Genomic DNA, 25,372 nt, shown 5'->3' on the forward strand with positions numbered 1-25,372 from the left:
GAAAAGTGTGAAATAAGGTGGGTGGAACTGCTGTGTTGTTTTTGAGAAGAGTCAGAAAACTTGCATCGAAATTCCTCTCTCCCTTTACTTTTTCAAACCCACAGCTCCTTTTTCTTTCACCACATGATCCCCTTTCTTTTCTTTTCTTTATTTTTCATTTTCAAACACACAATCCTTTTTTTTTTAATCAACCCACTCAACTTTCTTTTATTTTAATATATCTATATATATTTATGTTTATTATAATATATTGCACCGACTCTGTCTACTTTTGCACAAACCCATTTTCTTTTCTTCTTTTCTTTCTTTATTTATTTCTTTCTTTTCATTCCTTTATTACATCTATACCCATATCCATCATCACACTCTTTCTTTATTTATTTCTTTTAATCACCTTTTGCACCTCCCTCACCGACTTCCTCACCACAACATAGAATTTTTATTTATCTTATTTTTTTTGTGTCCCCTTTTTCACAATCAAAAAAAAAAAAAAATAAATAAATAAAAAATAATAATAATATAGCTTTGCACACCAAATCATATTTTATTCATTTCAGGGATCAACCCCGATCCCCATTTTACACCAAAAAAAAAAAAAAAAAAAAAAAAAAAAAAAAAAAAAACCAAACAAACAAACAAACCAAACCAACCAAAACCACCCACAGGCGGGATTTTTCTTTTCCCTTCTCTACTCTACAGCAGGTCTCTTCTTCTTACTTTTATCTTGGGTGTCCCGTGCCAGTCCGGCCTCCGTGTTTCCCACTCCACTGGGCACGATCACTACTCCCTGCTCCTCCACTGCAGCATATGGCGGCCCTCCAAATCGGAACATCACGGTGGCCTTCCGCTTCAGCTCCTTGTTTTCCGCCTTTAGCACACTTATCTCTGCTCGCGCATCCTTATACATGCGTTGGAGCAGAGCCAGTTGGGCGTTTAACTGCTGCACCTCATTTGTCCTACTTTGCAGCCGGTTCGACAAATTTGTAACCGCAGTCATGGTTTCCACACATGACTTCAATGTATACTGATTGGCCTCCACATCCGACTGCACTGCCATTCTTTGCTCCACAGACCGCATAGGAAAGTTCAACGGAGCAAACTCCGGGGCGCTTGGTTGAGTTTCCAGTGCCACCGCACCAGTTATTTCTCTTGTGGACTCGTTCAGGTCTGGAAAGAGCGTGAGCAGACCACGGGAAGAGGATGCCATGTTCTGGGTAGCTGGACGGGAAGAAGAGGCCATGTTTTTTGGGTTGCTGAGTGTTTCAGCGAAGCAGCGATTTCCGACTGGTACTTTCAGAGAAGGACTGGGCAACAGAGTGTTACAGCGTATCTCTCTCAGAAAAGGAAGAGTTTTTTTTAGAGGATTTTAGCAGGTTTTTTTGTCTCAGCCTCTGCCTCAGCCTAGGTTAAATAGCCAAGGCAGTCACGCGCATTGCGCGCCACTTGACGCCAGATGACAAAACGGGCGCGCCAGCCAATGTGGTCACGCGTCTCGCCATCATGTCCGGCACACTTTTTTATGGAATGGGCACGCCTTTTGATGGCACGCCTTTTTATGGATTGGACACGCCTTTTGATGGCACGCCTTTTGAAAGATTGGGCACACCTTTTGAGGGTGCGACTTTTTAAGGATCCGACAAGACTCTGTAAACTGTCCCGACACTGATTCCGGTTAGCTCCTTCAGGGGTCCGACAAGACTCTGTAAACTGTCCCGACATTGATTCCGGTTAGCTCCTTCAAGGGTCCGACAAGACTCAGTAAACTGTCCCGACATTGATTCCGGTTCGCTCCTTCAAAGGGTCCGACAAGACTCTGTAAACTGTCCCGACATTGATTCCGGTTAGTTTCTACAAGGGTCCAGCAAGACTCCGTAAACTGTCACAACAAACTGTCACAACAGTGTCTGCTACAACGGTCCGACATGACCCCGTAAACTGTCTGCTACAACGGTCCGACATGACCCCATAAACTGTCTTCTACATCGGTCTGACACCGCCATCCAGTGTCCTCTACACCGTTATGACACCACCATACAGTGTCCTCTACATGGTTGACACCCCCATACAGTGTCCTCTACAACGTTATGACACCACCATCCAGTGTCTTCACCAATGGTCTGACACGACCATACAGTGTCTCTTATCCTCTTTTATTTTTATGTATTTTCTTGTTTTGTTACTCTCTCCAAACTCAAGTTGGTTAGTTCCTATCCCCCTTGAGTTTGCGGGGGCTGTTAAAATCCACTTACTCTCCACCTACTTCACCCACTTAAACCTACTCCACTAAACCTAACCCACTACACCACTACCACCTCACCTACTCCACTAAACCTAACCCACTACACCACTACCACCTCCACTTCACCTACTCCTTACCTACTACACACTCACCCTCTTCTATATATAGGAATCATGAATCATTGTAATATAAATCAATAACATCAATCATAATACATACAATTTCTCTCTATATCAATTTTTCTTACACCTTGAGATTGCAAAAGGTGCTTAATTGCTTTTTTATCTCAGCGGTACCTAGTACTTTGGGAAAATTGGAATGGGCTCTTTTCTTTTTGTTAAGTATATTAAATTTGCCATCAAAAGGTGATGCCCCTTATATAAAAAGAAAAATATATATATACTGAAATGGCCTATACATCTTCCTTGACTTGAAGACTATGAAATCCAAAAGTTGATTCATTTAGAGATTAACCACCCCAATACCTAATTACAAATGGATAATATCAATTTATTTCATTTTCTGTTTTTGAAGGTGGCTAGTGCAGCTTATGGCTCGGATCACATGAGAGTGGCTGATATTCTTAAGAGAGTAAAATCTGCAAATGGATTGGCTGTTGGCATCATTCTCAAACCCTTCAGCTTTGAAGGAAGAAGGCGCAAAGATGAGGTTGGGTTTTCTTGCGAACTGATTTCTTATGCTCTTCTCCTATGAAAATTTTAAGAAAGTGCATAACAAGAATTCACTTTTATTCTTCCTTTTTCCTTATCGTCTCTTCATGATTTTAAATAGAGGAATATGACACTTTGTAGTCATATGGAAGTAGTTCATAATATTCAAGGCATTTGTTTTGAGTTTGCATGTTATTTAATTATTCTATTGCGTTGCATTCAACTTATACATGTTGTGGATGGGTTTTAGGTTTTTCTCTCCCTCTTATTTATTTATTTTTATTTTTATTGTTAATCACTATGCCTATTTGTTTGAGGAAGTACAAATTGTGATGCCTTGGCCATTGTTCAGTTCTAAGAAGCACTAACATGGCTCCTAGGGAGACATGCATGTTAACATGGGTCGGACATGCATTTGACACACATTGGCATGTATTGACACGTGTTTGGTTGTATCCCCATTTTTTGTTGTTTGCGTACCCATTCTGGATACACGGATGACAAGTAGAAGAAGAGAGACTCAGAAAAATTAGATGCAGAGTGGGAGAGAGAGGGGTCAAAGGAGGGAAGGGTTAAGTATGTTTCCAAATGATGATCATTAGTTGGAATGTGAGAGGAATTAGGTCCAAGAAGATGGGTGTAGTCAAATAAATTTTTGTTTAAAAAATTGTCTGGATGTGGTAATTCTTCAAGAAACAAAAATTGAAATTAGTTAAAGTGTAAAGTCTATTTGATTAGGATTAAGGTTAGAAAAGGAAGAGAGAAGAGAAGAAAGAAGCAAAGATAAAAGAATATGATGAATGGGTTGAGTGTGTAACAAACCCTCCCATCTTAGCACATTAATATTAGAACAATAATAATGTGACAATTTAAATTTCTTTTCTTTCTTATTGTACACATTCTTTTCTTTTCTTTTCTTTCTTATTGTACTATTTGATAATTTAAATTTCTGGTCACTTCCATTTTCTTTTACTTCAGTATACTTTTTTTTTTTTTTGGGTTCATTGTCAGCATTTCTTGTTGTACTTCCATTTTCTTCTATTTATAGAGAGAGAGAAAAAAAAATAAAAAATGCCTCCACGACGACCACAATTTATTGCATAAGTGAAAATAGCATTGCTAGACTTTTCATACAAAATCAATTATAATATTTTTTTGGTGATGATCACAATAATTTCTGAATATCTCATGTTTGGTATTGCTAAATATCGATATTTGGATGTATGCTGATTTTTACTTGTTCATTCTTTGACTGCAAATCCACCATTTACTGGAGTTTCATTAATGATTAAACTCATCTAAAAGGATTTATCAAAAAACAAAAAGATTAAACTCTTCTCAAAGGCTCAAAAGTTTTGAGTTTATGATATCAATCCAACATTATTCTAGCATCTGCTTTCAAGTATTTACAAATTGTTGCTGTTAACCCTATTTACAGGTGAAGGATTTGGTAGAGAAACTACAAGAGCATACAAACTTTTGTATTGGTGAGTAGTATGTTGCTTTGTATTAGTTGAACATTTATTAATACAGTTAATAGATGTCAGATGCTGTGGATACTAGAGTTATTAACATTGTATATTACCGATGTTATTGCTGTTAAGAGATTCCTTCGATAGTGGTGATATTTGAACTTAAAAACATTATTACCAATATGACCTTTAACATATTGGGTGCCCTTATGAATACATTTTTTTCCAATCCTGGAAGGAGAATATGATGATTCCTAATTCAAAGTAGAGGAGAGCAGAGTTTAAACCCGAAAGCCAGGGGGAAGAGCTCTTCTTTTACGTATATATACTCATCTGGATACCGAGCTACTAGACTAGATTCATTACGTTACCTTTTCACTTCAACAAATAATAAATAGTAAGGCACTTGAGTCAACTCAACACTTTCTTCCATTCTTGAGTCCTTTCATTGAAAAAGATGGGATGTTCTTTCGAGCGCTTTCAGACTAGCTTTTTCAGCTTCTTTCACTGTGAACTCCTTCAATTATTAGGCCTATGATGGTAAGGTCTTTCATGTATTGTAATAAGATTCTTGAGAACTTCTCGAGGGAGATTGTTAGAATTCATTACGTGGAAGAAAGTAGTGTACTCTTTGTTCCAGTGATGCCAGAAAAGTGCAATTTCAGTGGATTGCATAAAGTCCTTTTAGCGGCAAAGCGGTCTTCAGGGCCTTTTCGAGCTGCTTTTCTTGACTCTTTTCTCATCCCAAGACTTGCAAGGAAGTAATATAGTAGCAAGGGCCTAATACCATAAGAAGGAGCTAGAGAGGAAGAGCAGATAGGGAGCGAGTGGTTAGCCGGTTGCTCTGATAAGAAGGAGAGTATATAGGGCGTGGAGGAAAGCAAATGGATTCCTTATTCCTTGCTAAAGTGGCTAAAGAGAGGATAGTGAAAGGTTGGACTCACAAGTCAAAGAATAGGCAGTGCTTTCATCTCATTCAAAGATCAAACTCAAGAAAAGCAATTCAAGCCCAGTACGGTAAGCACTTTGAGGAAGACGGTGTGTTAAAGCGAATGCTAGCTCTACTCTGCCAAGCCAGCAAAGTAAAGGACAAAGAAAGCGGGTAGGGCTAAATCTAGGAGTGTTGATTTTATTGAAGGGTTAACTATCTCCAGCTAGTTCTCATTTATTGGTCTTTCTTCATCTGTTAGGATTGATTGCATCACCCATGGATGCTAGGCTGGGTCTTTCGTAAAAGATGATCACACAATTCTTCAGTACACGTGTTAATGATATTATATAAATTTACTTTATTTTTTTGTAGTGTGGTCTGATTTTATCAGAGGAGATGGCTACACAGCTAATAGGATACTTTTCTTTCACTATGTTTTTGGCAGGTGGAGTGATATATTTTTAACTTGCATTGGCTTGGGTTGTTACCATTCCTTCTTTTCTTCTTTCTTTCCCTAAAGCATTTTCTTCCACTTGTTCCTTCTTTTTTTTTTTGTTGGTGTGTGCGGGCGTGTGTTTTCACTGTATTTAATAGGATTCTTTGTATCCTTGAGGAAGATATCCCTCCCCATTTCTAACCCAAAAAAAAAAAGGCAAACTGAAAAAATCCTGTTGAGTTGAAGTTTATTGGCTATATTCTTGTATTAGCTTTGAAGAGTGACCTCATTTTCTGTTTACTGTCTCTAATGCCAAGAGTATGGTCATTAAACCTTCATTTTTAATAGTGTGAAAAACAAAAAAACTTAAATCCGAACTATATGCTTGTATAGTGGATAATGTTTTTGAAGAATAAAATTATTTACTCTGTGTCTGGTTCTTTATTTTAATACATTAAGGCTTAAATGTGGATCTTGTAGCTCATTGTTTCATGACTTATTTCTTAAAAATGTATAAATATAATATAAATTAGCTTTGCAACTTTCAGCCTGTTATCCTTATCATTTTTGGTCCATCCTCCACATGTAGCCATTGGATCCATAACCAGGCTACATTAGTTGGTGTCTAATTTCTATTATAGCTGTCCTTTATTACCGGGATTGAAGTTAAGACCCAGCACAAGTGATTCATTATCAGCAACTCAAAGTAACAAGTTCAAACACGATAATCACAGAGCAGTGCCAAGCAAGTTTAAATAACCAACTTTGAAATAATTGTTGCTGCCGGTAGACCTGCTAACCTTCATGCTGTATGTTGCATTGTTTCTTTTGTCCTACAGTGATTGACACAGACTTGCTTCTAGAAAAAGATCTAGTGACTCTAGATGAGGCTTTAAAGACTGCAAATAATGCTGTATTGATGGCTATAAATGCCATATCCACTCTTATATCTGTAAGTTCACTTGGATTTCTTTCTGTGTCGCTCTCAGGTTTTTATTGCCCTTGCTTTTTCATACTACTGCTTTATTGACAGGGAAACCACAAGAAGTTTCTAGATTCACCACAGAATAGTACAAAAGAACTCAAAGTTTCAGAAGTAATAAAAGTAAGCTTTATGATCATCACATTTTGTGTGCATTATAACTGATCTTTGTATTTATTTGTACTTCATTCTATTGCTTGGTTCATTTGCACCTCAGTACGTCCCAATATCTTCAAACCTGATCTATTTTGACAGGAACTGTGATGTTTGTTTGTCCTCCTAATTTTCAACATTGCATTCTGTTCTATTCTTTTCTGATTTTTTCTTTCCCTGACCTATGGATGGCTAATTCAACCATTACAGATTCTGGAAAGTTATAAAGAAGTAAAAATTGGATTTGGAGCTGGTTACAACATTCAGACTTCAATCATGCGAGCTATATATGACTGCCCTTTCCTGGGTTTTGGTTTAAAGGTATACACAGATTAGATTGAGAGACACAATTTAATTGTTTTTGTCTTTATTGAGAGAGACAGAAATCTGTCTTCTTTTTTTGTTATTCCTTTTTTCAACATCTCTTTCCCTTTCCTTTTGCTGGTTGGTTTTTAAGCTGTTAAATTTTAGTTTCTTTAGTAATTTTATACTTTCAGTATCATGTTATTATTGTGCTAAGCAATTTAAATTTTATTTTCTTGAAATGTGGGTGTGTCGGTGTTTCACAACACTTTTTTTTTTTCACTGTCTTTTGTGTTCAGGATTTGGATGGCACTGTTATATGCATTTTAGCAAGTTCAGCTGTTATCAATAGCAGTGATGTCAATGCCTTTTTGCATACATTTCGGCAAACTACTGAATGCAGAAGGGAAATTGTAATCTCTACAGTCCATGAACCCAATCGGGATCCCGGCCTAATAATGGCAACAGTTATTACTGCAGGGTAAGAATCCTTGTTTTTAAGTGTAAATATTTGTTGGTAAGTTTTCTATTCCAATTTGTTCTCCTGCATTTGTTTTGAATTGATACACTATAAGGCAGAGAGAGAAGAAGAAACAAATATATATAGTTATTGAGAGAAAACCCAAAACTTAGGGTTTTCACATAAAACTTATGTATTTATATATTGAAGTGGTTACCCCTTAGACTACTGACGTAACATCTAACAATAATATATGAGATTTGTTTTGTGACTAAAATAAATTTTACATCTTCTCCCACATCTATGACTATATATTTTTTTTTTGAGCATCAACAAAAATTTCATTAATGAAGAAAAGTGAAAGAGGACAAGAAGTCCTCATACAAAGAAAGAGAAAGAGCAAAACAAAAGCACAAAACTCCTAGCCCTAGGGATGGCAAACAACAACGCAATCCCTAGAGATCAAGTTCAAAGGGACTCCTTTAAAAGGAGGGGATACAAATGCCCAAAATGAAGCCAAATATTCCGCCCTATCCTACAAAGCCTCTACACTTGCTTCCTTGCCATCAAAGATTCTAGAATTTCTCTCCAATCATATAGCCCAGAAAATAGCAAAAACAATGCTTGTCCACATTGTTTTGGCTCTCTTGGTTCTTCCAAAGCCTTTAAACCTAATAAGAAGCATTTGAATACAGTCCCGCAGAGCAACTCCCCGCTCATCACATAAGCCAAAAAGACGCTGCCATAATGCACAAGCCACCGGGCAATGAAGGAATAGATGATCTGCTACCTCCGAGTTCCTCTTGCACATTACACACCATTGAGGGCAAAGAGAGTGATTAGGCCTTCTCCTTTGGAAAACATCATTAGTTGTTGTAACTTTTGAGCCAAGGACCACATGAAAGCTTCACTTTATGAGGGACAATAGCTTTCGAAAACGTCTCCCACATCTATGACTATTGAAGATTCTAGTAGACAATTTTATCTTTGAATAATGGAAAACCTACAAGAAACATAATAGTAAAATTGCAAATATCAATGTTGGGTACTTGTTCTTCCTTTTTTCAACTAGTTATCAGTACTATTGTTGCTCTTGGTTTCCATTACTTTGTTGAGAATCTCCTTTTCAGATGACATGGCTTATATGTTTTTTGTTTTTGGTCAGCAACAAAGAAAGAATACTAATATATAGATGAGGGTAGCTCTATTTACACTCATGTTTTCCTCAGTTAACTCTGTTTGTTTGATTATCAACTACCAAACAAAAATCAATGGTTCTAATATCAAGTACCGAAAGCAAAAATAGTGGTGCGCAAATAGAAGCTTCCATAGATGAGGAAAAAGCACAAAAGAATACAAAGCAAGACAAGAAGTCTCCCAAATAGTAAAGGAAAAAAAAAACAGATGTACAATATTTAGAAACCATAACCACTCTCCAATCACTAGTAATAAAAAAGCACGAGAAAATGATACCCAAAATGAGGTGTAAAACGAACTTCCTCCCTCCAAATTTCATGATCTTCAGATTTCTTTGAATTCTTTTCCAACCTAATTATCCAAAGAATCGTAAAAATCACACAATTCCAAAGAACTCAGGATTTGCTATTAAGGTCAAACCGTCTAACATCAATCACTAGCATTTGAACCCCAGTGAAACATTGTACTCAATCCTACTCTACTAATAACATTAAGCTCTACCATAATACCAAAATGATTGAACCGTACAAAAATAAATTATCACTACAGTTCTCGTACATGCACATTTTTTCTTACAAGCATTTTATTACCATAAAGAAAATAGTACAAAGAAGCTAATTGCACGTACCCATAGGTACATACAGAGCCCAAAGGCACACATCCCCTCAATAAGAGAGGAAAAAACCTAGCCCACTTTGAAATATCCACCTCAGAACCCAACTGGTTAGGTAAAAATAATACAATGAATGCATGAGCTAGATAATAAAATAGTCACTAGTCCTACATGACCCGTGCATAACCCCTACATGAACGTTATTAAAAGAATGTCTGGACCCTCTACTTAGTTCATGATAGCATTGATATATATAAATATATATAGATATAGATATATATATATATATATTTTTAACTGCCTTGTATTCCACAGGTAGTATGGGTCTTGGGCTTAGTGCTCCTTACCACAATTTCTTGTTCTGTTGCTCATAGATCATAACTGTTGTGTGCTTAGTATTTAAGCACAGGTCGATTGTGAATTTTGATTAATTTATGCTTTTCCTTTTCTTGACTTTGATTCATAAATTTCTTGCATATATCAGTCACATCAGACATCAGGCTTCTCAAGAAAGTAGCATATTCACAAGACTGGCCCAGCATTTTCCTTTCATTTTCAATCTTTTAAGGAGGCAACCTTCACAATATGATGACACTCAAGAAAGCTATTTACCTGAAAATCTATCTGTTTCTGAGGTGACAAATTCACAAGACTGGTGTGAAGTGCCAAATGTCATTCCTGCAGATGGAATGGCTGAAGGTTTTGGTTTTTATTCTGCTGAACTCCAGACACTATTCAGCAACAATAGCGACGAAATAGATTATTTGAGGTTCTATTATTTCTCTCCATTTGCTTCAGTTCATCTCAAGACTTTTTCATTGTATTAAATGCCATGCATATTTTACAGAATTCATAATTAATTTTTATTGTGGGGGTTATAGTTGTAGTTCTGAGCAAGACGAGGTTGAAGTTTCAGAGACTGTTATTGATTCATCAAATTTCTATGACCCAAATACTGAAGGTAAAAGTGAAATGGGATGACTTTCTTTACATTCTGGGATTTGATCAGTTAATTGTACTATAACAAGTCACTCATTTGTGTTTTTCTCATTTATTTCATTTAATTTATGAGAATCACATCCAGGCCTTTAACTGATTGATGCATTTGAATACTCATTATCAAAACGCATTATCCAGGAGCACCTGCTTTTCAAAGGGAGCCGCTCATTCGACAGAATTTGGGGCCAGCCAATGATTCTGGAGCCACTCCAACGCTTGACAATCTAAGCATCTACAGACTTCCAGTTGGTGTAAAGCCATCAGAAGAGTTGGAAAACATTCTCAGTATCTCAAATACTGTTCATTTGGAGAAAGTTACTGGGGATGATATGAAGGCCCAAACTCAGATTACTCCAAGGATGTCATGGGATGCATTAACTGATGCAGGTTTTGAAGTAGTTTCAGAATTTTATGATAATGCTTCTGCCTTGTTGAAGGGTAATGACACTGATGTTTCTAAGAAGCAAGGAGTTCTTTCTGTTCGTGCAGCATCTATGTTGGTAAATAATGTTTCTTCTCAAGGTTTAATTGATGTACAGTGTTCCAGTTACAAGGCTTACAAATTTCCAAAGGCTCTCTGTTTTGATTGTTGCACTGTGCTCATTGCTTGGTATCAAATAAGCTTCTAGGGGCCTTGCATGCAAACTGTTTAGTTGAATGAAATTGTCAGTATGCTTGATCAATGAATGTACTAGGTATAGAAATAAAATTGTAGAGTAATTTTTTATAATTTAAATTTGTGGTGTAGTTGAAGTAGAAATACTATAATCACCCTCATAGAATGGATTTCTTAGATGAGGGATGTTAGATAGTGTCAACCATTAGTAAGGCTCCTAGAATGTGTAAGATTATGTTGTTAAATTAGGGATAACTTGTATTAGATATCAATTGAGAAAATTAATTTTAACGTAATTTGGCATTATTTTAAAAAATCCTATCCATTCTATTTTTGGTTCCTTCAAAATTTGGGTTGTTGGAGCATTATCTTAGTCATTACTCTCCGGAGGATGTCCTTTTCAGCTGAGGAGATGGGGATCAAGGAAAGGGAAGAATCGAGACATATGTGAGGTGCAGGAAACATCAGTCAGGAAAATAGAATTTTGGAGATTTAGTTAATAGGATAATTTCAATTTTTATTGATTTCCTGTTTCTTTTTCTTTTTTTTTAATTTCCTTATTGGTTCTGGAAAACTATTAATATATATATATATATATATATATGAGATTATTTAAAGAAACAATTACCTTTGAATGAATTAATATTGGGAGAGTTTATTTTTTTTGAAAATCCTTGTTGTGGGAAGCACAGATTTGGATACAAGATACGGATGTAGTGATACGACAAAATCTAAAAAAACAGATACGGGTACGGCTAGGATATGTTTGTAAAAAAATATTTTTTTAAAAAATTGTTAGTAGTGAGTTACACAAGCAACTCAAGAATGTTGAGAAACCACATAATTTTATAAAGCAAAACACTAACCTTTAAGAATTATGTTTTAATTTAAGATAGTGGCTTGTTTACTTTTTAAATTTTCAATAGGTCTTGCAAATATTTCATTACAATATCAAGTTTAATATGTTTATATTACAATAATAGAATAATCCACAACTTGTGCTTGTGTTTTTCCCTTTGGCACTAGTAAAATAATCTAATACACACTAAAATTTTATACTTGCGCCTTTAAAAGTCCTAATAAAATTTAATGACTTTGAGATATCAATAAATATAATCTTCTTGCAAGTCCGATATCAACTTAGTTGCATCAATTAGACCCCACAACATATTATTTGGATGACCATGAACAAGGAGTTGAAGGGCATTTCTTTTGGGCATATATTGTAATGATCATTTGGTCGTGCAATTTTACTTTGATTGTTGTTGTTTGTGCTGCTGTTATTATTAATTAGTAGAGTTTGGATTATTTACCTTTAGAAGTTCTGATTGTGTTCTCTTCCTTCATGCAGGAAGCTGAACGAGATACACAAAAGAAATGGAACCCTATAGTGGAGATGAAATACAGAGGAGGAACATATAAAGGGCGGTGCCAGGGTGGTCTGCCTGAAGGGAAGGTACTGTGTTTCCCCGGAACATTAGGCAAATCACCTTTTTCTGGGTTTGTCTAGTTATTTTTGTGTGGAAAAATTGAAAGCCAGACTTTACAGGGCCGGCTGTCTCTTGGGGATGGGAGCATTTATGATGGCATGTGGCGCTATGGTAAGAGATCAGGTCTAGGTACATTATACTTCAGAAATGGGGATGTGTTCCAGGGATCATGGAGGGATGACGTCATGCATGGAAAGGTAATACAGATCTCTTGAAGCCCTGGTCATATATACTGACTTGAGACATTGTCCTTAAAGTAATATCAGAAGAACGGCCTAATCTTATTCTCTGCTGCATACGAACCAGTTTCCTCCCCAAACTGTCTCAAGTGTGATCCATGTAGCTATAATGTTATGGGAAAGACAAATTAAGCAATGCTACATAACAGCTTGAAAGAAAAGACACTATATGTTCAATGTGCTCTGATATCATGTAAGTTTAGGAAGAGAAGATTGATAATTCATTACTCTAAAGTGGTGTTTGATAAAACTGAAAATTGAATGCTGAATTTTTTAAGTTGAAATGTTGTTTGATAATCACAATTAGTATCACTTAAAAATTTAAGTGGCACTTTAAAAGTAGGTTAAAAGTTTAGAAAATTTTAAGTGAGGGGAAACTTACTTAATACCAATCGAATTTATAAATATTTATGCATAAGCGTTGACATACACCTTTATAACATCACCACCACTACATTACCACCACCATCGCCACTGTTACCGTCACGCTACCACTACAACTACCGCCATTGCCACAACCCCTCCATCACCACCTCTATCACTATTGTCATCGTGCCATAATCGCCATCATCATTTCTCTATCACCACCACCACCGTAGTCACCATTGTCATTACCATCACAACAACTACTACAACCAAGGTTTTGAAAAGCAGTTGTGGTCACCATAACGGTTGCGGTGACGTGGTAGCAGTTGCGCCGTAGCGTAACGGTTGCGGTAACTAGAACATTTTTTTTATTTTTTGTACAATTTGAAGAAAACTTATCGATATGCATAATTTTTTTAAAAAAAAAATTAGAATCACATTTATTGGGGTTTAAAATAAATTTTTTATCAATTTTTGTTAATTTTTAAGTATGATATAATATATTTCATATTTTCAAGTCACTAGAAAATGAGCTTTTTACATTTTATTTCAATAGTTAATGATTTTAAGAATAATTGATTTTAAATGTCTACAAATTATTTTTTACCAATACCTAACTAACTGAATAAAAAATATTCACAATTATTAAATGAAAGGATTATCAAATAAAAATTGTGCCATAAATTTTTAAATAGTTATAAAGAAAAAAATTTCATGTAAGATTTTTTCTTTGGGTTTGGATTACTTGAGTACTTGTTATTTTTATGTAAACTTCTGTTCTTTTTTTCTTTTCTTTTTTTTTTTTTTTTTTTGTGGGGGGGAGCTATTCAAAATATTGTAAAAGGGTTTAACGGTGTATAATGGACCGTTACGACCGTTACGATATCGCTGCAGCCGTTACATAACACTGAAATGGCCATTATACGTGTGAATTTCCGTGACGACAGGATCATTTCCTGCATCTACTATGTATATAAATTCTCAACAATGGTTTTTTTTTGGGTAGTTTATTTTAAAACTTAGCTGCAGGAGAAGAAAATACTTGATGTCGCTGCTAAGAATTTTATTCTGAAGAATTACTCTTGGTCTCCCTGAGATAGATCTGTGTAATCCTGTAGGGTTGGTTGTACTTCCACACTGGGGATAGATGGTTTGTAAATTTTTGGAAGGGAAAGGCCAATGGTGAAGGGCGTTTCTACTCAAAGCGGGGTGAAATCTTTTTCGGCCATTTTAAAGATGGATGGCGACATGGCCATTTTCTTTGTATCAATGTTGACGGAGCAAGGTTTGTATTTTTTAGTTTTCACTTTTTCCCTTTTAATTGTTTTCCTGGTTTGTAATTTCCTTGGTATACACAAGGTTTGTACCATATAAATCATAGTCAAAATATTGGCAGAAACATGGACATAGCTGTTTTGTTGGCCTGGTAATGCTATTGCATTAGGGGCCGTTCCTTATTTAGAATTTAAGTTGGGTGTTCTAAATTCTGTCAAATTTGATAAATTATTGTTCATTTGACTAGCTTGCACAGAGTCGCAATCCCCATAGTGCCCCAAATTTCTACACTCTGTCGGAATTACGGATACAAATTGTTGATTACCCCTTCTCTCGACTTCGCAAGGATTGTGGTCTTTATTTATATCCGTGCATTTTTATTTGGTTTTGGTCTAAAAAAGCTCTAGAAATGTAAAATATTCTTTTCCAAGTGACAATTTTTAAAAATTTGGACACATTTGTTTTCAGAACTTTTGTGTATTGTTTTATGAAAATTGAAAAATGGAAACTGACAATGTCATCAAACGACCCCTTAATTATCCAATTTTTTTTTTTTTTATCAATTTTCAGGGGGTGAATTGGTGTCGTTAGTATGCTCAAACTGATTTTTCAAGTATTAAGTGTATGAATTCATGCCAACTTGTGTGTGCATAATTTTTCATACAAATTGGTGTTTCTGCTTCTTGTAGTATCCGAAGGCAGTCGACCATATTCTTTAAGCGTTTCCTTCTTGTTGATGTTAATGATCTACTAGTATCTGAAGTTAAAATAGGAGTCATATCTATAATTTCCCTTCCCTTTGTGCCCCTTTTTAAATTTTATTTTAATATTTTTATAGAACTGCCATTAGAAGTAAGTACAGTTTGAGGATGCCTTTGTTTGTCTGTACTGCAGGATTCAACAGGTGGTAAACTAATTGTTGGACTGAGTTGACTAACTACTTATCGCTGACTCCTACTGGTTTCGGCATTGTGTATATATAGAAAGGCTTCTGATATTATTCAACATCAATTATGCTTATAATAACCATAAGGCCATATGGCTTGAATGCTTCTACTTCGCTGTAGTTTCTTTTTTTCTATTTTGTTTTTGTTAAAGCTTCCACTTTAGATTTTAATATATTTTTTCTACTCAGCTTTTCCAATTCTTGTACCATTTATGTCTAACTAACATCTACTTCCTGTTATGGATCAATTTGCTCACACTACAGGTGTCTTGAGATTTGGGATGAAGGTGTTCTTGTAAGCCGTAAGCAGCTAGACTCAGATGATGGTGGAGCTGAATAAACCGTTTGTAGCTTGTAATGTTGTGCAAGTTCGTACATCTTATGCCTGAAAATTTCTTTGAAAAGTATCGGACAAATGGGAAATGTGAAAAGTAATTACAAGTGAGAAGTACCCCCATTTTGTACAGTTTTCACTTGCACCGGGGCACATGTCTCACTTGCACTCTTCCCATTCATCTAATATTGCTCCAAATTCCTAGGTAAGTGAAGTTATTAACAATATTCCCAGTTCAGTGAAAATAAATTGTATGTCAACACTTGATTTTATAAAGAGTGGAGCAGCTTCTTATTTATGTAAGTCTCCTCAAACTTGTATGTATATATATATATATATATATTTTTGAAATCCACCTACATTGGAAAACCTTTGCCTTTTTTTCATAATGCATTGTTGTACTTGTGTAACTGAGAAATGCAAGAACATCGAACATTTACTGGCTGTCTATTCATTAGAGTGGCCAAAGTTGTCAAAGATTATCATTCAGGAAAAGTTGTTTGCACAGATAATAAAATGAGTAATGCTATATACAACAAACTAACAATCTCATAAACTAATTCTTATTTGAGTTATCCCTATAATACTATTCTAGTGGATCCCATATTAAATAGTAAGTAAGAAATGTTAGTCTGTATAAACCTTTTGATTGGTCATGGAGTCGTGAGACTTGCAAAAATGAGATTTGACTACATTTTCCTCTGGTTAGTTTCATCTTGGCAGGGAAAATTTATAACAATTATCGTTAGGGCTCATATATTCAATGTTTTGTCTTTTATTAATCTAGTTTATTAAGCTCGAGTTTGTGTAGTGGAAAAATAGAATATACGAGATTTGTGAAAAGTTAAAAAAAAAAGAAATAGATCCAAATACAACGTAAATGTATCCTTCAACTTGTAGTTTGCCTACTTCACACGAACTCTTAGCTTTAGCACACCGTTTATTGAGCCTTTCTTTGTCAATTGGAACATGATATGCAGCCCAAATTTAAGGGGTTGTTTGGAATGATCTAAATAAATGTACTTTTTATCTTTTTACGAAAAGATGTGCAAAAAAGTAGAGAGGTGATGTGATGAAAAAAAGATAAAAAGATGAATTATTTTAGAGTTGCCAAACTTGACTTAAAATTCAATTGCCACCATAGCCAACACACTAAATAGCGTGCATCTCGAATAGCCATGGGACACTCCTTTTCCCCCACATGACCAAAGATTAGTGGAATCATTTTTTATTCAATAGTAAAATTTTACTTGGTATAGATTTTTTTTAGGAAAATTTACCCATAAGTCCTAGTTTCTGAAAAGTTGAACCATTTAGTCCTAAAAGTTTTCTTATGCTCCATTTAGTCCCATTTGCACATCAATCTAATGTTTGAAACATTAATCTGATGTTCGAAACATTAATCTGATGTTTGAAATCTAATGTTCGAAACATTAATCTGATGTTTGAAACATTGTGATGGGACCTTTCAGTCTATAAGAAAACTTTTAGGACTAAACAGTGTATAAGTTATTAATTTGAGATTTATTGGTGCATCCCCCTTTTTCTTATTTATTTATAAATTTATCAATTAAACAGAATTGAATTCCTCAATTGTTTCTTATATACGTCCATAATTAATTTTAGGATTTTTTCAAGTTATTTTATTTTATTTTCTTAGTGAAATGTGGGGTTTTTTGGGCCTGAATTTTATATTTAAAATTTCAAATAAGTTGGTAACAAAAATCAGTCAGTATTGTTACCATTGTGGGTGGAACTCATAGAAAAAAAATTTAAAACTTGTTTGCAGATTAAATACAGTAAAATTTTACTGTTTGAGAACAACTAATGGAGTAAAATTTTACTGTAATTTTGTTTACATAATTTTATATTTAATTTGGATCTTATTTGATTGAAATGAGAGATTCTAACACTACTAATTTGATTGAAAATAGATATCTATATCAAAAATTATGAATTGTTGAATATGTTGAATAAATAGCCATCTATATCAAAACTACTAATTGATATAAATTATGCCTGAATTTTATATTGAATATGCATATCTATATCAAAATTTTGTTGAATATATTGAGTTTTGCATAATTTTATATTCACACACCACATTATTTCAATTCACTCAATTTCTAAATTTTTCGTTCAAAAGTTGATTTCCAAGCAAAACTATATAATTCAGAAACCAACTTTAGAATCAAAAATACAGTCGAACCAAATAATTTTGTTCAAAAGTTAATTTCTGAACCAAATAATTTTATTCAGAAATTGACTTCTAAACCAAAAAGATATGTGCTCTAAGAGCAAATCATGTGTGAACGTATCATATCAAGTTAAAAAAAAAGGCACTTCTACGCCAAAATACATCCATGTGAAAGAAAGAGTCGTCACAATTTATTTTGTGTGTCCACTGGCTGTTGTTACATTACATTTCATTGCATCTACGCGTGGTTTGACAGAGCTTGATGGTGGTTATGAGGTGTGCCAGTAATAAATATAAAGCAAAACATGGTTATCTGCAAATTCTTCACACTGAAAGGACTTTTAAGATTTCCAACAAATTATAAACTTACTGGGACTGGGAGGTATTATATAAGAAATTGCAGGTCCATCAAATCAACATTCAACATCCAACACTAATTAACAAGTAACAAAATCATTCAGATGCACTCAAACCACAAACTTAGCTTGTACAGAATATGTGCCTCCAATTTGGTTACAGCTGCTCAATCTTCCCCTGCTTGTTCAACACTCTTTTGAGGCGATTCAGAGCGATGGATGGATTCAACACTGGAACAGAATTACACCATTAAACAAAAGACTACAGTTAGGCATAAAATCTAAGGCACAGTAAAAAAATAAGGTATTCTTATATATTGACCACATGCTCAAATTTGACTACAACACCAAATAATGTACCTGCAGTTTTGAGGAACCCTCCAGGATGACATTGATGATCTCTTCAAGCTTGGTGGCAAAGACATATATTGTTTCCAATCCTCAAGCATGACTTTAAGATCATGAACCTTGTTGCCCATACCAACACAACAATTTGCATGCATTGTACAAACTTGATTCAAATCTTTGCTTGGTTCACAAAATCCACCAAAGTTAGCAGTATTCAAGAATCTCATTTTCAATTCAATATCTATGAGGAAAGCATCATATTTGATAATATTAAGGACGTCCTGGTCATGGTATCCTGGATATGCTTCTCGTGAGGAGTGCCAGAACTTGTAAAACTCTATTGACCGGTTATTGGACCTGACAAAGCTAAATCCTCCATTTGGTCTGTTCTCCAAATCATAAGAGCTGCCTAAGAACTGATCACATGCAATTTGAAAATCTGCATCCAAATAAAACCGTGGAAATGGGTCCCTGAACCACATGATATCAGCATCCTGAAAGAGGAAAACCAACCAAAAGACATTGCATATGAAGAAAAATTTATCTAAGGGCTGACCAGATTGGAAAGAATAAGATACATAACAGTAAGCAGGGAAGTCGACAGGCAAAAGCTCACATATGTTGGATACTAGTGCATTACGCATTCCATCAATAAACAAGAGTCCTCCCAAAACTGATCTCTAGATGATTAAGCTTCCATACACACCACATTACCATAATCCAACTGTGTTATGCTTCTCAACAAAAATGAATGAGGTCTACAGGCAATTTGGCAAATGGTGAACTCCTGTCTTCAGTAGTGATGGACTTACTTGTCTCCTGGGTTTCAGATGCGTTGTTGTCATATCTCAACGGAGAAAGGGAGAAGAGGCTGTGGTGTATATCTGGTAGACGTTTCGCTTATTTATTGTGCTGTTCTCACTTTTGAGGCAGAGGTAAAAATGTGTGTTGCCTCACACACACCTATGCAAGTGGTGCTTGGATGAGTGGGCATTGACTGGTTGTTATGACTTACCACTTAGGAGTTTTAAGTTTTCAAGGCATTTATTTATTCCGCTGTTTCTGTTAATCAGTACAGCTGGTTTCCAAGGGCCAGCTGTTTGTGTCATGGACTCATGGCTTGATGGGTGTACATGTAATGGATAGTGCATGTCTTTTGGTGGCAGCTGTGTCATGTTGTGCTAACTTGTTTCCTTGCCAACTATCGAGTGGCAGTGTGTCCAACTGGGCACGGGTCTTTGTTTGGCCTAGCCTCACGAGCTGTGAGAGGGCTCTTTCCAGTAGGCTAGGTTATGAGTGATATGTCTGCCCTTTAGGGTTGTGTGCCTGTGGGTACATGTGTCAAGCATTTTAATATCAATTTTTTGGGTAATAAAACACTTAACAAGACAAAGGCACTACAATAAAACAAAACATTTAAAGAAAATATAGAAGGATTCATGTAGCCAACTCCATTTGATGGGACTTAAGGCTTGGTTTGGTTTGGTTATATTATAGAAGACAATATATGTTTTCCTGAATGCTCCTAATCAAAGCCATTAAAATGGTTGCATCTATGTTACCTAGAATACAATCATTCTAGTACGAGGAATGGCACCGTGAATGTGGTGGACTTCTTAATTTGACATCTAATATATTATAGTATATTTTTCTTCAAATTAATCTTTTAACAACACAATCCTGAGCATTATGAACCATTATTTTACACTTAGTCAATTAAAAACTCCCCTCTATTTAGATTTTAGTTCATTATATTTGACTTTTTTCTCCTTAGTAAGGAGAATTTAACAGAAAAAATTAGGGAATTGCTTTGGAATGCTAAATTCACTGTTTTGAAATGAAAGTGTACCATGTCTCAGAATGTGTGTTCTAAAAGTCAAATTTTGATAACTCGGTGTTAACGTTTTTTTGGTAACACTAGGTAGCATCTTCCAATTTTGATCATATTTCATATGATCACATAGACGTAGGTGAACTTGGAAGATTTATATACAACATAAAAACAGGTTTAACAATAATGAATTCTCGTAAAAAATTGAACAAACAAGATAAAACAACCCAACTTGTTTTCTCAAGCTCAAGAAGATAATGTGTTTGAATGAGAAAGAGAGTACCGTGAAAACGAAGTTGTATCCCATCTCAAGTACAGACCGTAGGAAATCAATTCTTCTCCACATCATCTTCAAGTAGTCAGGGGTCATAAAATATGCCTCCTGAGAGAAGTTAACCCCTTCAGTGAAAAGGGAAAAGCAATGGTTGTGTACAACCAAACAACGAGAAAATGCTTTCTCATCCAAGGCAATAATCACCAAATAATTCAGAAGTTTACGGGTGCCATATCCTATTCTAAAGCTCTCAAGAAATAGATCAATGATTGAATTTGGAGCCGCCCAAGCTTCATTTAAAGTTGTTAAAATGACTGTTCCATCTTTCATGGCAGCATTCTTCAACACTCTTTCAAGCTTGTACTTGTCACTAACCTATGATAGTTGAGAAAATTCAATACAAAAGCAAAAACAGCGCAAAACATTATTTAACGCCTAAATCAAAGAAATGAAAGTAAATTGAAATCAATAAATAAAAGAGAAAAAAATCCTAATGAATATTATATGCTTTTCAATAGGCTTACACCCACACACACAGTAACACCATACACATTAAAATAATGACTGGACCATAAGCACAAAATATGTTGCACTTAGCTTGCTTTTAGAAATGATCATGACAAAACATCAGTTGGCATTGGCAAACCTCAAAGTTGATCCCACATATACAAGGGTCTGGGAGGGCGTGGGGGTGACGGGAATGTGTACGCACCGATAATATTTTATAATGTTGTCTTTAATAGTTATTGTCTAATTTATTTTAGTATTTTATTTTTAATAATAGTTTAATTAGAGTTTTAATTTGATTAGGATTTTAATAATATTTGTTTTCCTATTCTGTTAGGCTTCCGTTACCTAGTTTGTTTAGGTTTCTTGACTTACAAACATTAGGCTTTACATTGTATTATTTAGCTTTGAATAATGCAAATTTTAGTGTTTTAGGCTGTGGCCATTGTATTAGGGTTGTGGCCCTCTTCTTCCTCCCCTTTCTTTCTTCTCTCTACTCTTTCTCTAAAGCGTTCTACATCAGGTGGTGGCAGGGAATGCTAAGAAGGAGGCTATCGGACATGCGGGGATTGGCGGGGGAGGGTGGTGAGGTTGACTACTAGAGTAAGGGGGTAGCGGGGGTGGAGGTAAAAAGAACTAGGTGTATAGTTAGAATTAAGGTGGGTGATCAAAGAAAAAAAGATGTTATTCACATGAAAGCTATTATGGTAATTTTGTTTTCGACTCTAGAATGTGCTGCTGTTTTTGTTTGTGTGCATATTTTTTTAGTGAAGTTTAATTGGTCAAGTGGGCTGCAAAGATGGTTGAAGAATTCATGGATTCCACAATTGTTTCGTACCTAGTTTCCTTAGCTTCCAAACCATAGTCTTCCATATATAACTAGAAGTATTGGCTTTATTTTATGGCAGTGAGTGAAGATATCTTTTAAAGCATATTGCAGGAAATGTGCAATGCATCTTCTCTTAGGTGTGAATGCATAGGAACATAGGTATGACAGCAGAGGTTGTTCTCTCTTATCTAATAAGATGCATAGGTTGTTCTTTTTCTTCTCTCTCTTCTTTTCTAACATTCAAGTTCTCAACTATTAAGGGCTCGTTTGGTTTGATTTTCTGAAAAAAATTTGGGAAATTTTCTCTACAAATAAGTTTTCAAAAATAACCAAACCAAACAAATTTTTCCAAAAAAATTTCCCAAAACTTGTAAACCAAACAAGTTTTCCAAACAAATCTCTCTCTCACACACATCAAATCAATCACTTTTTCCAAAACTCTATCTCAAAATAATTTTCCAAAACATCTTTTAAAAAAAACCAAACCAAACATGTTTTCGTACTTTTTATCTCTAAAACACATCTCTCAAACACAAACCAAACATACCCTAAGTGATCCATTATTTGGAGCTGAAAAGTACTGAAAACTTCCAAATATGAAGTACAGATTGCAGTTTTTGAATCCTAGCCAATAGGTACTGTCAAACACGATAATTGCATAACAAATTCAACAATAAAATAAAATATAAGGTCAATTACACTGACCTCTCTTGACGTTAAGAGAAAATAGAGTAAGCTCCACAATTTTGATATAATTACATTAGCTCCATTGACATTTTGATATAATCGCACTTAACCCCCTTTTCATCAATAATTTGTTAATTATATAAATGAAAAAATAATATTTTCATCTCTTTTACACGAAAATGTACACTTTACGGTATTTATTTTTGTGTTTCCACACCATCTAGATTAGTTTCGGTCCATTTAACATTACTAAAAGGAAGTTTAGTATAACTATGTCAAAATTGTAAAGTTTGCTGTATTTTTTCTAAACCTTAAGAGAGATCAGTATAATTTACCCTTAAATAAAACATATTATTGTCATTATTAAATCTAATTTAGCTAAAGATTTACTTAGGGAGTGTTTGGCAAGAAAATTTTTAGCCTTGTTTAAGCTAAAATTCACAAAAAAGCAAAATAGACTAAAATAACTAATAAAACAAAATATCACATCAAATCCATAATCATTTCATTTTTTCTCCCACAAACATCACGGCCAATTATAAAAAAATCCAATTATCATCTCAAACACAAAAATTTTAACTTACTAAAATAGCTTACTAATACTGTGTTTAATTGAGGAATTTGAAAAGGGATTTGAAAAGAGAATGGAAAAAAGAAAAGGGAAAGTGAAATGTGAATAAAATAAACCTACATTTCACTTAATTTCACACCCCTATTTCTTTTCCTTTTCTACCTCCCTTCCCAAATCTCACAACCAAACACAGCATTAGGAATCTATGAACCAATAATATGTACCATAGTTTCAAACTAATGCTCTAGTTGGTTTCACTAATGAGATGGAATGGCTTACTCCTTGGGCTCTTACATGGTGAATGATGATTGCCTTTGTAAAATATTTTTCATTATTTTTGTATTCAACCAAACATGGCAATAGATATTTTGATTTCATTTCACTCCATTCCATTCTAGTGAACCAAATACTACCTAAATGAAACAGAACAAACTTAATTGTTCAGCAAAAACAGTCATCTCTCCTCCCACCATGATAAATTTACAACAGCAAAGAGACACCAAAAACACCAAACTATAACCCCACTTGACATTAAACAACTCATCAGGTGCCATAAAATTCATATCTTAGGTTAAAGAGATACCAAAAGAAACAATAATTGTGCATTTCACACCCTAAATGTTGCTTGAAAATGCAATTTTTTTTAAAAAAAATAATAATAAATAAATAAAATAGAGCAGAAAAACACAATCTACGCTATCATTAGAATAATACCGTTGTTGAACTCATTGCTGTAGAATCTTCAGCGACGGAGGGGGAAACGTAGCGAAGGCGAAACGATGGATCGAACGATTCAGGGAGTCGTAATCCGGCGGAGTCGGCGGCTTTGTAGAGGACGAAACACGAGAGAGAGGCGGCGGCGAAGAAACTAAGGACGATGAGAGAGCGGCGGAGGAAGGCGGCGGAGGAGAAGTCCGGCAGCATGACGAAGAGGGATTTACCGGAGAGGGAACGACGGCGTATGGTGGCCGGAGATGGCCTCCGGTGAAATGGCAGTCCTCTCTGTGCCGAAAATGGTTTCAATCTCATCGACGACAATGGATTGGGATCGGAATCGAAGAACCATGACTCTCTCTGTGTATAGCGACATAGAAAGTAGATAGTGAAGTGTGAGGCTCTTCTATTTTAGAAAGTATATGACGGGTGTTTGATTTTGTGAGAGTCATGTTTTTCGACCAAGGCCCTGTTTGCGGTATGGATTTTTTGGATAAAATATTTTGGGAAGTAATTTTTTTTTTTTTTTAATTTATTGGTTTGTTATTAAAAAAATAAATGAGTGGTATGATTTAAATAAAAAAATATTTCGTAGTTAAAAGACACTTGGATCAAAATGGATTTTTTTTATTTTTTGATTTTTTTTAAAAAAAATTTCTTTCCTGTTTATAGAGAAGGGGAATAAATTTGAAATCGATAAATCAATTTTTTCTCTCAAATCGACAGAAGAAAGAGAGAGAAAGGGAAAAGATGAAGAGAAGGAGAAAGAGAAAGAGAAGAAGAAAAATAGAGGGAGAGAATAGTTCTGTGTACACACAAAGGAGACTTTTTTTCCCTTTCTCTGGCGTGTTTGTGTGTTACGAGGGAGTGTATGGAATGCATACTTATGGTCAAATACTTCAGTGACAGAGGTGGAGAGATTGATGAGCCACTTATTAGTAAAGTTTAGGTAAGGTGGGCCATTGAAGCATTCAATGGCTATCAATGGCAGCCACCCTTTCTTTTTGTTTTTTTATTCAAACAGCCACCCTTTCTTAAATGCATGGGAGCTTCTATTTACACATGCTTATTACATTTTATATATATTTTTTTAATAAATAATTAGTTTGAAAGTAATATTTCGATAATAAATAATTAATTTAAAAATAACATTCTAAAAGCAAATAACTTGTTTAGAAGTAAAATTTTTAATTTTTATTTTATTTTTTCGACATTCAACTTTTGAATATATTTATTTAATGTTCATAATAATAATTTTATTTAAAAATAAAATTATAATAAAAATAATAATTATTAAATATATGAAAAGACGGCAAATAGGGGTGTACAAATATAC

General features: G+C 34.8%; 2 protein-coding genes across 3 annotated transcripts in view; one reads left to right on the forward strand and one right to left on the reverse strand.

Annotated features, from left to right (window-relative positions):
• Positions 1-16,091, forward strand: part of ARC3 (GTP binding protein) — a 31,754-nt gene extending 15,663 nt beyond the window's left edge. Inside the window, exons 4-17 of one of the 2 annotated variants that reach the window (XR_014330540.1) lie at positions 2,774-2,908; positions 4,349-4,397; positions 6,589-6,701; positions 6,783-6,854; positions 7,095-7,205; positions 7,487-7,668; positions 9,942-10,226; positions 10,339-10,418; positions 10,595-10,956; positions 12,424-12,528; positions 12,622-12,759; positions 12,869-12,994; positions 14,286-14,452; positions 15,653-16,091. Coding sequence is in view for 1 of the 2 variants with exons in the window: in XM_082870517.1 (XP_082726643.1) it covers positions 2,774-2,908; positions 4,349-4,397; positions 6,589-6,701; positions 6,783-6,854; positions 7,095-7,205; positions 7,487-7,668; positions 9,942-10,226; positions 10,339-10,418; positions 10,595-10,956; positions 12,424-12,528; positions 12,622-12,759; positions 14,286-14,452; positions 15,653-15,728 (1,875 nt within the window). In the remaining variant the exon portion in view is untranslated. The remainder of the gene's footprint in view (positions 1-2,773; positions 2,909-4,348; positions 4,398-6,588; positions 6,702-6,782; positions 6,855-7,094; positions 7,206-7,486; positions 7,669-9,941; positions 10,227-10,338; positions 10,419-10,594; positions 10,957-12,423; positions 12,529-12,621; positions 12,760-12,868; positions 12,995-14,285; positions 14,453-15,652) is intronic. The other variant, XM_082870517.1, reaches the window with a different exon arrangement.
• Positions 16,092-18,088: 1,997 nt separating this feature from the next.
• On the reverse strand, positions 18,089-25,066 carry LOC114281614 (uncharacterized protein At4g15970). Its single transcript, XM_028224164.2, has 4 exons — positions 24,037-25,066; positions 20,738-21,103; positions 18,636-19,117; positions 18,089-18,506 (listed from the first exon to the last, which is right to left on the reverse strand). Exons 1-4 carry the CDS (start codon positions 24,349-24,351, stop codon positions 18,443-18,445), a joined length of 1,227 nt encoding a protein of 408 aa, XP_028079965.2. The 5' UTR covers positions 24,352-25,066; the 3' UTR covers positions 18,089-18,442.
• Positions 25,067-25,372: the final 306 nt, after the last annotated feature.

Source organism: Camellia sinensis, chromosome 5 (genome assembly GCF_055761805.1).
Source record: "Camellia sinensis isolate YWXY chromosome 5, ASM5576180v1, whole genome shotgun sequence".
Taxonomy (NCBI): Eukaryota; Viridiplantae; Streptophyta; class Magnoliopsida; order Ericales; family Theaceae; genus Camellia; species Camellia sinensis.

Bases quoted from the DNA above. Each gene is read 5' to 3' on its own strand.
- LOC114281614 (XM_028224164.2), bottom strand. From the start codon at position 24,351: ATGAGATTGAAACCATTTTCGGCACAGAGAGGACTGCCATTTCACCGG. The intron at 21,104-24,036 runs GTATTATTCTAA...CAACTATCATAG, and splicing joins CAGCAATGAGTTCAACAACG to GTTAGTGACAAGTACAAGCT. The intron at 19,118-20,737 runs GTACTCTCTTTC...TTCCTCTTTCAG, and splicing joins GATACAACTTCGTTTTCACG to GATGCTGATATCATGTGGTT.